This window comes from Eretmochelys imbricata, chromosome 3 (genome assembly GCF_965152235.1).
Source record: "Eretmochelys imbricata isolate rEreImb1 chromosome 3, rEreImb1.hap1, whole genome shotgun sequence".
Taxonomy (NCBI): domain Eukaryota; kingdom Metazoa; phylum Chordata; order Testudines; family Cheloniidae; genus Eretmochelys; species Eretmochelys imbricata.
In genome coordinates this window covers 80209840-80222325 of record NC_135574.1, presented here as the reverse complement: position 1 = coordinate 80222325, position 12486 = coordinate 80209840, and the positions used below count along the sequence as shown (strand labels likewise).

Here is a 12486-nt window from a genome sequence, read left to right as displayed (position 1 = left end):
TCCTCCTCAGAGGTACCTGTTAGGGTGGCTCGAGCACCCTCTACTGCTCCGTGCCAATATAAGAGGCTGGAACTGCCCCTCATCCACCCTCAGTTCCTTCTTCTACAGGCCAGTCAGCCTCACCTCAGTCCCTGGAAAAATCATGGAGCAGGTCCTCAAAGAATCAATCCTGATGCACTTGCATGAGAGGAATGTGATCAGGAACAGCCAGCATGGATTCACCAAGGGAAGGTCATGCCTGACTAATCTAATTGCCTTTTATGATGAGATTACTGGTTCTGTGGATGAAGGGAAAGCAGTGAATGTATTGTTTCTTGACTTTAGCAAAGCTTTTGATACGGTCTCCCACAGTATTCTTGTCAGCAAGTTAAGGAAGTATGGGCTGGATGAATGCACTATAAGGTGGGTAGAAAGCTGGCTAGATTGTCGGGCTCAACGGGTAGTGATCAATGGCTCCATGTCTAGTTGGCAGCCAGTGTCAAGTGGAGTGCCCCAAGGGTCGGTCCTGGGGCCGGTTTTGTTCAATATCTTCATAAATGATCTGGAGGATGGTGTGGATTGCACTCTCAGCAAATTTGCGGATGATACTAAACTGGGAGGAGTGGTAGATACGCTGGAGGGGAGGGATAGGATACAGAAGGACCTAGACAAATTGGAGGATTGGGCCAAAAGAAATCTGATGAGGTTCAATAAGGATAAGTGGAGGGTCCTGCACTTAGGATGGAAGAATCCAATGCACCGCTACAGACTAGGGACCGAATGGCTAGGCAGCAGTTCTGCGGAAAAGGACCTAGGGGTGACAGTGGATGAGAAGCTGGATATGAGTCAGCAGTGTGCCCTTGTTGCCAAGAAGGCCAATGGCATTTTGGGATGTATAAGTAGGGGCATAGCGAGCAGATCGAGGGACGTGATCGTTCCCCTCTATTCGACATTGGTGAGGCCTCATCTGGAGTACTGTGTCCAGTTTTGGGCCCCACACTACAAGAAGGGTGTGGATAAATTGGAGAGAGTCCAGCGAAGGGCAACAAAAATGATTAGGGGTCTAGAACACATGACTTATGAGGAGAGGCTGAGGGAGCTGGGATTGTTTAGCCTGCAGAAGAGAAGAATGAGGGGGGATTTGATAGCTGCTTTCAACTACCTGAAAGGGGGTTCCAAAGAGGATGGCTCTAGACTGTTCTCAATGGTAGCAGATGACAGAACGAGGAGTAATGGTCTCAAGTTGCAGTGGGGGAGGTTTAGATTGGATATTAGGAAAAACTTTTTCACTAAGAGGGTGGTGAAACACTGGAATGCGTTACCTAGGGAGGTAGTAGAATCTCCTTCCTTAGAGGTTTTTAAGGTCAGGCTTGACAAAGCCCTGGCTGGGATGATTTAACTGGGAATTGGTCCTGCTTCGAGCAGGGGGTTGGACTAGATGACCTTCAGGGGTCCCTTCCAACCCTGATATTCTATGATTCTATGATTCTTACAGCCAGTGACAGTGGTTGGAGCACTTCCAGTCTTGCTATCGCAAGTTTAGTTCCCTCACTCTCTGTATATAGTCTTTTCCATTTAGTACTTAGTTAGTGAGTTGTAATACATAGTTAGGTTTCAGTTGTTAGGTCCCTTTTGGACCAAATTTGATATTTGGTACTGAAGTCATGCCTTGCTCTCCAGGGTTCAAGTCTTGCCGGTCATGTGTCAGACTGATGCCAGTTAGTGACCCACACCCCAGCTGCCAAAAGTATCTGGGGGAGTCCCATGTCAGTGACAGGTAACACATTTGCTCAGAATTTAAGCCTTACTCAAAAAGACAGAGCAGAGAGACTTAACTGTCTCTTTATGAGGATGGCACTTCACCCTTCATCAGAGCCATTGGGTTCAGAACATTCTTAGACCATCAGCGCAGTGTGTGCCTCGCAAGACATCTTTGGCACCATGTTCTGTATCGACAGTACTGAAGAAGAGAGAGACACATCTGCCAATGACATGGTACCTTATCCAGTAAGATCTTGGTACTGACGTCAGGTAAAAGAAAGATTTGTGGGACGGACTTTGAAGGCAAACATTCCCCTGAGTGCTTCACTGCTGCAAAGCGAGGCTAATCAACTCCAGAGCCAGTGTCAGGTCTGTCGAGGCCAACCCCTGAAGTTTGTTTCAGACCCGGTCCCGGTACTGAGGATGCTGGAAGTGTACGCTACTGCAAAAGAATTACTTAACCCTCTGGCACCGGTGTCCCTGGCAGTGTAGGAAGTGTTCCAGCTGCTCCTGATATCTGGTCTCTATGCCAGCTCTGCAAGAGTCTGTGATGCCAGTGCCGCTTCTGATACCTAGGAGGCCGGTACACTCCAGGGGCATGCCACCATTAATATCCCCGGTATCAGCATCTCTGGGTTCAGCTTAACTGTCTCCAGTGCACAATGATTCTGCTCCACCGTTATCGCAGGACTGAGTCACCTTTGTCAGATTTGGAAGTGGGATCTTTTGTGTCCCATACCGGAAGGGAGGGTTGTCCTCCATTAGAGCCCTGGGATCCATGGAAGTCAAGACAGTCTCAATAATAGGCACGTTGCAAGTGACAAGTCAACCATGGGATCCACCCCCTCACCCTATACCAGTGATCGCTCTGGACACCGTGGGGTGTCCTTCCCTCTGCTAGGACCTTTTCCTCACCCATCTGAGTTGACTTCCTCAAGGATGCACTGAGATAATTGGCAGCATAGGCAACAGTCTTGGAGGCCTAGTACCTGTACAGGTACTGAGCAACTGGAAGTCTGAGAGCTCCTCCCCTGCAAGAGGCAGACCAGCCATTGTCTCTGCATCCTGGTGCATCATCTTCCTCATCATCAAATGAGGCTGTAGAGATGGGTGAGTGATTCGCTGCCACCAGAGTATCACAAGGCTCACCAGGAACTGCTTAAAAAGGTGCCCTCTGTTTTAGACCTTCACGTGGAAGAGGTCCATGAGAAATTCCACAATCTGGACATTTTACCGTTTGCTGGACCCTCCAGAGTTGCACTTCTGATTTAATGAAGCCCTTCTGGAACTAGATAAAATGCTTTGACAGATTCCCTTCTTTCCTCTCACCTATGATAAAATGGGCAGAAAGGAGATACTCCACCCCTTCTAAGGGCTTCAACCCTCACTTGCCATTAGGTGTTGGTGGTGACAGCAGCTAATGAGCACAAGAGGCAGGGTCACTAAGCATCAATGCCAAGGAGTGAGTAATAACTTTATTCAACAGGAGGTCTACAACTAAGAATTGCTTACCAGCAGGCTCTCCTAAGATGCTATGACAGTGACACTCCGACTGTGGCTCTTTAATGTCTCTCCTTTGGCTCTTTGCAGCACATATTAAAACACTGTGATTTAATTATTAACCGTTCTAACTTATTAACCAATCAGGAAGCTTTTACTGTGTTGTTAGCCAGTTGTATTTGATAAAATAATACTTGATTCATCATTTTGTTGTGAGAATAATATATATAAAAACAGTCTGTCAAGCGATTAAAAAATAATTGCGATTAATCATACTGTTAATAATAGAATACTATTTATTTAAATAGTTTGGAATATTTTCCACATTTTCAAAAATATTGACTTCAATTACAACACCAATACAAAGTGTATAGTGCTCAGTTTATATTTTTTATTACAAATATTTGCACTGTAAAAAACAAAAGTAGTAATATTTTTCAATTCACCTAATAGAAGTACTGTAGTGCAATCTCTATCATGCAAGTTGAACTTACAAATGTAGAATTATGTACAAAAAAATAACTGCATTCAAAAATAAAACTTTAGAGCCTATAAGTCCACTCAGTTCTATTTCTTGTTCAGCCAATGACTTAGACAAACAAGTTTGTTTACCTTTGCGGGAGATAATGCTGCCTGCTTCTTGTTTACAATATCACCTGAAAGTGAGAACAGGCATTCATATGGCATTTTTGTAGCTGGCATCACAAGATATTTGTGTGCCAGATGCCCTAAAGTTTCATATGTCCCTTCATTCTTCAACAACCATTCCAGAGGACATGTGTCCGTGCTGCTGCTGATGATCTGCTCGATAACAATCCAAAGCAGTGTGGTCCGACAATATTCATTTTCATCTGAATCAGATGCCACCAGCAGAAGGTCGATATTCTTTTTTGGTGGTTCAGGTTTTGTAGTTTCCGTATCAGAATGTTACTCTTTTAAGACTTCTGAAAGCATGCTCTACATCTTGTCCCGCTTGGATTTTGGAAGGCCCTTCAGATTCTTAAACCTTGGGTACTGTAGCTATCTTTAGAAATCTCACATTGGTATCTTCTTTGCGTTTTGTCAGATCTGCAGTGAAAGTGTTTTTAAAGCAAACAACATGTGCTGGCTTTTCGTGCAAGACTGCTGTAATATGAAATAAATGGCAGAATGCGGGTAAAACAGAGTAGGAGACATGCAGTTCTCCCCCAAGGAGTTCAGCCACAAATTTAATTAATGCATTATTTTTTTAATGAACATCATCTGCATGGAAGCATGTCTTCTGGAATGGTGGCTGAAGCATGAAGGGACATACAAATGTTTAGCATATCTGGCACGTAAATACCTTGCAGTGCCAGCTACAAAAGTGCCATGAGAACTCCTGTTCTCACTTTCAGGTGACATTGTAAATAAGAAGCGGGCAGCATTATCTCCCGTAAATGTGAACAAACTTGTTTGTCTTAGCGATTGGCTGAACAAGAAGTAGGACTGAGCGGATTTGTAGGCTCTAAAGTTTTACATTGTTTTGTTTTTGACTGCAGGAATGTAACAAAAAAAATCTACATTTGTAAGTTGCACTTTCACTATAAAGAGATTGCACTATGGTACTTGTATGATGTGAATTGAAAAATACTATTTCTTTTGTTGTTTTTACAGTGCAAATATTTGTAATAAAAATACTATATAGTGAGCACTCTCTCTACTTTGTATACTGTGTTGTAATTGAAATTAATATATTTGAAAATGTAGAAAAAACATCCAAAATATTTAATACATTTAAATTGCTATTGTATTGTTTAACAGTGTTATTAAAACTGATTAATTGCTATTACTTTTTTTAATCGTGATTACTTTTTTTGAGTTAATCACATGAGTTAACTGTGATTATTTGACACCCCAATAGAAACTAAATATTTCCCCTCCTATACTGTTTAAATGTGAATATGTAGTTCTGTAGTAAATGAAAAAATGAATTCACGCTACCTGTGGCTCTTTTGGGTGATGTTGAATGCTAATTTGGCTCTTGTACCACTGAGGTCTATCACTGTGCTATGACTTCACCCTATGGGAAAATATCGTGAAGTTTAAGAACAGGCTACCAGAGGACTCCAGGCAGGAGTTCACTCTCATGGTCGCGAAAGGTAAGCTTGTGACAGTTCGGATGCACCAGACTCGTTCCATGGCATTTGCTATTTCTATGAGGAGGTGTTTGTCGCTGTAATTTTCTAGTCCAGGGGCGGGCAAACTTTTTGGCCTGAGGGCCCCATCGGGTTTTTGAAATTGTATGGAGGGCCCACCTGGGACTGCCCCCCTAGCACCCCTACCCCATCCAACTACCCCTTCTCCCTGTCCCCTGACTGCATTCAACCCCCCTGTTCCCTGCCTTCTGACCGCTTCGACCCCTATCCAGCCCCTGATCACCCCCCGAACTCCCTTGCCCTCTATCCAATCTCCTCCCCGCTCCCTTACTGCGCTGCCTGGAGCACCAGTGGCTAGCGGCGCGGCTGCACCAGGACAGGCAGCCATGCAGCACAGAGCACCGGGTCTGGCCGGGCTCTGCAGCTGCGCTGCCACAGGAGCTCACAGTCCCGTTGCCCAGAGCATTGCACTGGTGGCGCAGTGAGCTGAGGCTGTGGGGGAGGGGAACAGCGGGGGAGGAGCCAGGGGTAGTCTCCTGGGCCAGGAGCTCAGGGGCTGGGTAGGAGAGTCCTGCGGGCTGTAGTTTGCCCACCTCTGTTCTAGTCTTGCTCCTGAAGTACAGCAGGCCATCCAGGATTTGCCATTTGAGGGTTTATCCCTCTTTTCTGAAAAGACAGGATGTTAGGCTGCATTACCTAAAAGATTCCAGGGTAGCACTAAAATCCCTTGGAATTTACACACAGAGGTAACAGAGGATGCAATTCTGGCTCCAGCAAGCTTGCAGATATCAGCTCTTTGTACTTTGTCCCCCAGACCTGCCAAGAAAAGGAGGCAGGAATTGTAGGAAGCTACCATCACCCCTCTAGTTATCTGCAACAGCAGGTTCCTCTCAACCAGTGGCCCAGTCTAAACATGCATTGTGATGGGCTCGTTGAGGGCAGCATACCAGTACTTGCAGATGAATCGGTTCCTACCCATACCTTTGCCAGTCTTCTGTCCCACTTCCTGTGTGCTAGGACTCACATCGGGTCAGTGGGTCCTGCGCATGGTGGATGTGGGATATTTCCTTCAATTTATTCCTGTCTCCACATCCCCACCTCTTTTCACGGACCACTCTCATGAGTTCGTTCTTCAGCAGGAGGACCAATCTCTTTCTAGTGGGAGCAATAGCGGAAGTTCCTCTATTCCTCAGAGGGCAGGATTTTTAATTCCTGCTCTTTCCTTATTCCTGAAGCAAAAGGTTGTCTCAGTCTATTTTAGATTTGAGAGTTAAACAAGTACTTGAAGAAAATAAAGTTGTGCACAGTCACCCAATTTACATTATTCCTTCTCTGGAAAAGGGTGATTGCTACACTGCTCTCATCTTAAAGGATGCTTACTTCCATATAGCAATCTGTCCAGACAACCACAAGTTCCTCGGGTTCATAGCAAATGGAACATATTACCAATTCACAGTACATCTGTCGTAAATATAAAGGGAAGGGTAAACCCCTTTAAAATCCCTTCTGGCCAGAGGAAAAACCCTTTCACCTGTAAAGGGTTAAGAAGCTAGGACAACCTCGCTGGCACCTGAACAAAATGACCAGTGAGGAGACCAGATACTTTCAAAAGCTGGGGGGAGGGAGAAACAAAGCTCTCTCGCTCTCGCTCTTTCTCTCTCTCTCTCTCTCTGTGTGATGTTTTTGCCAGGGACAGAACAGGAATGGAGTCTTAGAACTTAGTAAGTAATCTAGCTAGGTATGCGTTAGATTCTGGTTTCTTTAAATGGCTGAGAAAATAAGCTGTGCTGAATGGAATGGATATTCTGTTTGTGTCTTTTTGTAACTTAAGGTTTTGCCTAGGGGGATTCTCTGTTTTGAATCTGATTACCCTGTAAGGTATTTACCATCTTGATTTTACAGAGGTGATTCTTTTTACTTTTTCTTCTATTAAAATTCTTCTTTTAAGAAACTGAATTTTTTTTCATTGTTCTTAAGATCCAAGGATTTGGGTCTGTGGTCACCTATGCAAATTGGTGAGGATTTTTATCAAACCTTCCCCAGGAAAGGGGATGTAACGTTTGGGAGGATTTTGGGGGGAAAGACGTTTCCAAACAGACTCTTTCCAAATTATATCCCTGTTAGACGTTTGGTGGTGGCAGCGATAAGTCCAAGGGCAAAAGGTAAAATAGTTTGTACATTGGGAAAGTTTTAACCTAAGCTGGTAAAAGTAAGCTTGGGGGGTTTTCATGCAGGTCCCCACATCTGTACCCTAGAATTCAGAGTGGGGAAGGAACCTTGACAACATCCATTTGCCATATCAGCAGCCCCTTGCTTTTTTTACAAAGTGAATGGCACTGATAGCTGCTTATCTGAGAAGAATGGGAATCTGAGGACTCGAATAAACATCAGGAAACTACATGTCGTCTAGCCTTCTCTGTCTTTAATCCACGTATTCTGGGAAAAAAAATCTGTTGATATCTTGTCTGTTAAACACTGTTTTATATAAATAGACAAGAAGGATCATGTTCCGCCCAACTGTGCCAGAGGCAGTTCTATTTTGGGAAGTCTGCATAACTAACTCCATTCACCTCAAAGTTGTTTGCCTTCCAGGAGAGTAGAACAAGTTGGCAGATCACCGACACAGGTCTCTCTCCCTCACCATGAATGGTCACGACGTCTGGACAAATTCACAGTCTATTTTGGTCAATTTCACAGTCATAGGATTTTAAAAATCGTAAAGTTTATTATTTCAGCTATTTAAATCGAAATTTCACATTATTGTAATTGTAGGGGTCCTAACCCAAAAAGGAGTTGTGGGGAGGGGCGAGTTGCAAGTTTATTGAAGTGGGGGTTGAAGTACTGCTACCCTTACTTCTGCACTGCTGCTGGCAGGACGCTGCCTTCAGAGCTTGATGCCCAGCCAACAGCCACTGCTCCGCAGCCGCCCACCTCTCAAGGCAGTGCCCAGATTTCTAAGAGTTGAACAGATTATACCCTTGAGTATAAGACTTGTTCCCCCGTGGGATCTCAACTTTACTAACAAAATCAGGGGGACCTCTCTTTGCACCTCTTGCGACATGCTCTCCCTACTCTACCTCTCTGTGAAAGTGTTTTCTCTGGTTCCTATAACATCAACAAGGAGATTGGGTGAATTTTGAGCCGTGGTTTCAGAACATCCTTGTACAATTTTCCATGGGGATAAAATTTACCTGTACCCTCACCCAAAATTCTTGACCAAGGTGGCTTCCAGTTTCCACATTAGCAAATACATTGCCTGATGTTTTTCCTGAAGCCTCACCATGCATACAGATGAGGAGAAGCTTTATTTGTTGGGTGCGAGGAAAGCCGTATTCTTGGATAGCACCAGACCCTTTAGAACTTCAATGCAGTCATTTGTTGTGATTTGTGGACAGGGTGAAAGGCATGCTAGTTTCCACTCAGAGGATTTTCTCTCGTATTTGTTTGTGCTGCCAGTTAGCTAATGTCATGTCACGATTGTTGGCTCGTTTGAGTAGAGAACATACATCTTCAGGAGCTTTTCTAGTCCAAGTACCTATTTAGATATTTGCAAAGCAGCAGCCTGGTCATCGGTACTCGCTTTTACTGCGCATTATGCAGTTTCCCATCAGTCCGGGAACAATGCCAGTTTTACAATGATCGGGTAGACTCCAAGTCCACCTCCATGTTAATCTGCTTGTGAATCACCTATAATGGAATGAACATGTGCAATCACTTGAAGAAAAAGCTGTTACCTACCTTTCTGTAACTGTCGTTCTTTCAGATGTGTTGCCCAGTCCATTCTACAACCCGCCCTCCTTCCTCTCTCTATCAGAATCTATCCAGTAAGAAGGAGCTGAGGAGGATTGGGGGCGACTCTGTCCTCTTCTACTGGCATGCAGTGGCGCTTGGCCGTAGAGGGTGCTTGAGCTGCCCCAGTGAGTACTGCTGAGGGGGAAAACGTTATCTGCGAACTGTATATGAGTTGTACATGCACCTCTAATGGAGTGGACATGTGCAACACATCTCGAAGAACAATAGTTGCGGAAAGGTCGGTAACCATTTTTTAGCAGGTGGTCATTAGCCGTGGCAATACAAGATTTCTACAGTGTGCTGGTTTTTCAGCTCCCAAGTACCCTTTTAATGTTTTAATAATTGGTGGATGCTTTCAGTTCCAGGGTTCCTCATGGTGGCTTTGCCCATATAATGGGTGGCAGTGGATTGCAGAATTTCACAATTGCAGCTGTGCCATACACTCCAAATTTGCTACCAACATCAAGTACATGGTATGTTAAATAGTTTCATTTAAATGCATTAAGAAACTGAGCAGAATCCTTTCATTGTTTTCATTATTTGTTTTACACTTCAGGTACAACCCTCTTGTACAACCTAATTAAAAGGAAAACCTTTGGTCAGTTTGGAGCATACCCACGATCCAACATAAAACTGGTTGTTAAGCCATAAGTAGGTATATTTTTGAAGGAGAAACCTTAACTACTCCCATGTAGTTAATGGAAGGCAGTACAATATCACTAAGGGACGCTTCAAGCTAAATTACTGTATTGCTTTTTACTTTAAACCACAAGGAACTTATTTTCTTGCAGTACATTTGAATGCTGACGGGTACTGCAATGCAGCACTGCTTTTTTTCATAAATATGACAACTTCAGGGTTTTCTGATTTGAATACATATTTGAGAGGACAGTTTCATGTTAATTACCTAGTACAAAACAATCAAATTTTTACTTCTACTTCTCCTATTTAATGGTGATGCTTTTATTTTAGTATCAACATGCTCAAGTTACCTGAATACCCAAGCAAAGAAACCCTTAAGAACAGGCTTCTTGTGGCATTACACTGTGGAAGCTATGGTTACACAATGGCATAATGAAGTCCGGAAAACTCACCTGACTACTGATGCACAATTCAGAGTGGCAGAAGTAATTTTGGAAACTGTCAACACAAAAGCAGCCTAGATGCTGTGACCCAGAGACAGGGCTGACTTTTTTTTTTAAATTCATAAAGGATCTGTTTGCTGTCCATTATGTTGTCTAAGTAAGTCTGTGATACTGTTACATGACTTAAATTTCATAGTACACTGTATCTTTGTTTTTTAATGTTAGATTAGTATTGAAAGCAGTATACTTTCATTAGCATTAAAATAACACGAAGAAGAGAAGGTTTGTCACAATGTTTCCCACCAATTTTATTTCTGATTCTCAACTGTGTGAGTGAATGAGTTTTATAGTTTCCCTCCTACTCACATAATATGCTGTTAACACACACACTTGTATTGTGTGTCTTGTTGCATGTAAAAGTGCCATTTATTTTTGCAGAGAACACTGTATAGAAAGTTTGATTTAGATAGTGTACAAAATGACAGATCTAATGTATTTTCCCAGTTATTGAATTGTACCTATATTAAAAGGTTTTTAACATTTTAGTATTTTAATGTATATAATGTAAAAATTTAGACCATTGTCACTGAAAAAGTAAACGGCGGATGGAATTAAGATCTAATTTATATTCTATATGAACATGTACACTATATTATACTAAATATTAAAGTATTTGTGACTTTGTTGTCAATTTGCCGTTTAGAACTTATATATATTGTTTTAGATGTATATCTGTTCTTTATTCGAAGAATACCTTTTCTCATGCCTTGAGATAGTCCTCTGTGGAAAGGGTATAATTAAATTTTAATATTTTAGCAGAATCTGTGACTGTCCAGTGTTTGGTTTTTGTCTGGACCGAATTCATATATTAATGGTCTGAACAATCATATTGCACCATCATTTGCATGAGTATATACCTTTCATTGTGTTGACAAAGACTGTTGCTTTGAGTAGGCTTTCACATTGCACAAAGGAAAAAGCTTGAATGTGTGGAGATACCAAGGAGACTGTAATAACTAAGAATCCTATGCCACATCTCATAGAGAATTAGCAAAGAAAACATACCACTCCTGAGTAATACTTCACATTACATTGAAAAAAGCTTCTTTAAACTATTGGAGGACTCTCCTGTCTTGACATTTTTTCCCCTAAGATGCTTGTATAGAGGGCAACCCACCTACACACAAGCACAGTTCATCCATCTTGATAAGAGTTTTTTCCCTGGTTGTACATGAAGTCCTACACCATAAGACTTTTGAATAGTGTTACTGCCATCTTGTTTTCCTTCTGTAAAATAAGCATTACTCCCTACAAAATTGTACTTTTTGCCTTTTCTAGCTAACCTGGGATTTTTTTGCTTATGTCAGGCGTTTAACTTGCAAGTGCTTTTGGTTTGTAATGACTAAGCAATTTCTGTCAAACATTTACTTCTCACATTTTCTCTTTCATTGTGGAGTACAGCTGTTTGCAAAGAGCATAAAACTCTGCCTGCTAAAAAGAAATATCTAAAACACTAAACATCAAATGGCATAAGACTGAATGCACAATTTTCAAAGTTGTATTTATATTTGTCTTATACTTTTCTGTTAATGGATTTGCAACAGTCCATTGATGCAGAAATATTATCATGTATATGGAGGGAGGTCTGAAAAATCTTCAAATGAGTCTTTAAATCCCTACATATTCTTAACGATCCTGGACAGCAAGCAGTGATGTTAAAAGGACAGTAATTGACATAGGAAAAGGAGGACAAAGCTCACACAAGTAATCCACTATTTTTAAAAGTAATTTCTTATCAAAGAAGTAAATACTTTGATCCATAGGACAATCTAACCACTTTGTACCAAAACATACAGGGGTAATGTATTAAAGGGATTTTACCTGTTGGCATAATAGTGTTGTCAAACAAATAGTAAACATTGTTTTAAAATAACTTGATTTATACATGGATTCTTGTATAATTATAGGTGGCTGAGCAAACGTGTTGCAGTTTTATTCTACAGAAAGATAGAGACTTGCATATTTTACCATACTTCTCCTATGTTGAGGGATACTACCTTTTAAATATCTTTCTTTAAAAAGATCGGAGCTAATTATTATATTCTAATTTCAAAGGTGGCATCCCTGCCCCTCCCCTTTTAAAAGGTCACAGATGTCTACATACAATACACTAAACATAAACAGTGTAAATATTAGTTGAGCTAAATAAATGCTCTTCTCAGAAAAATATTCCTAAAGTATTTGGACGGTGG

General features: G+C 41.9%; 1 protein-coding gene across 2 annotated transcripts in view; it reads left to right on the top strand.

Moving 5' to 3' along the window:
- HACE1 (HECT domain and ankyrin repeat containing E3 ubiquitin protein ligase 1) overlaps window positions 1-11055 on the top strand; it is a 93200-nt gene extending 82145 nt beyond the window's left edge. For both annotated transcript variants that reach the window (XM_077812871.1, XM_077812870.1), the window contains exons 23-24: window positions 9509-9622; window positions 10122-11055. In XM_077812871.1, coding sequence (XP_077668997.1) covers window positions 9509-9622; window positions 10122-10224 — 217 coding nt within the window. In that variant the 3' untranslated portion in view covers window positions 10225-11055. The remainder of the gene's footprint in view (window positions 1-9508; window positions 9623-10121) is intronic.
- The last annotated feature ends 1431 nt before the right edge of the window (window positions 11056-12486 follow it).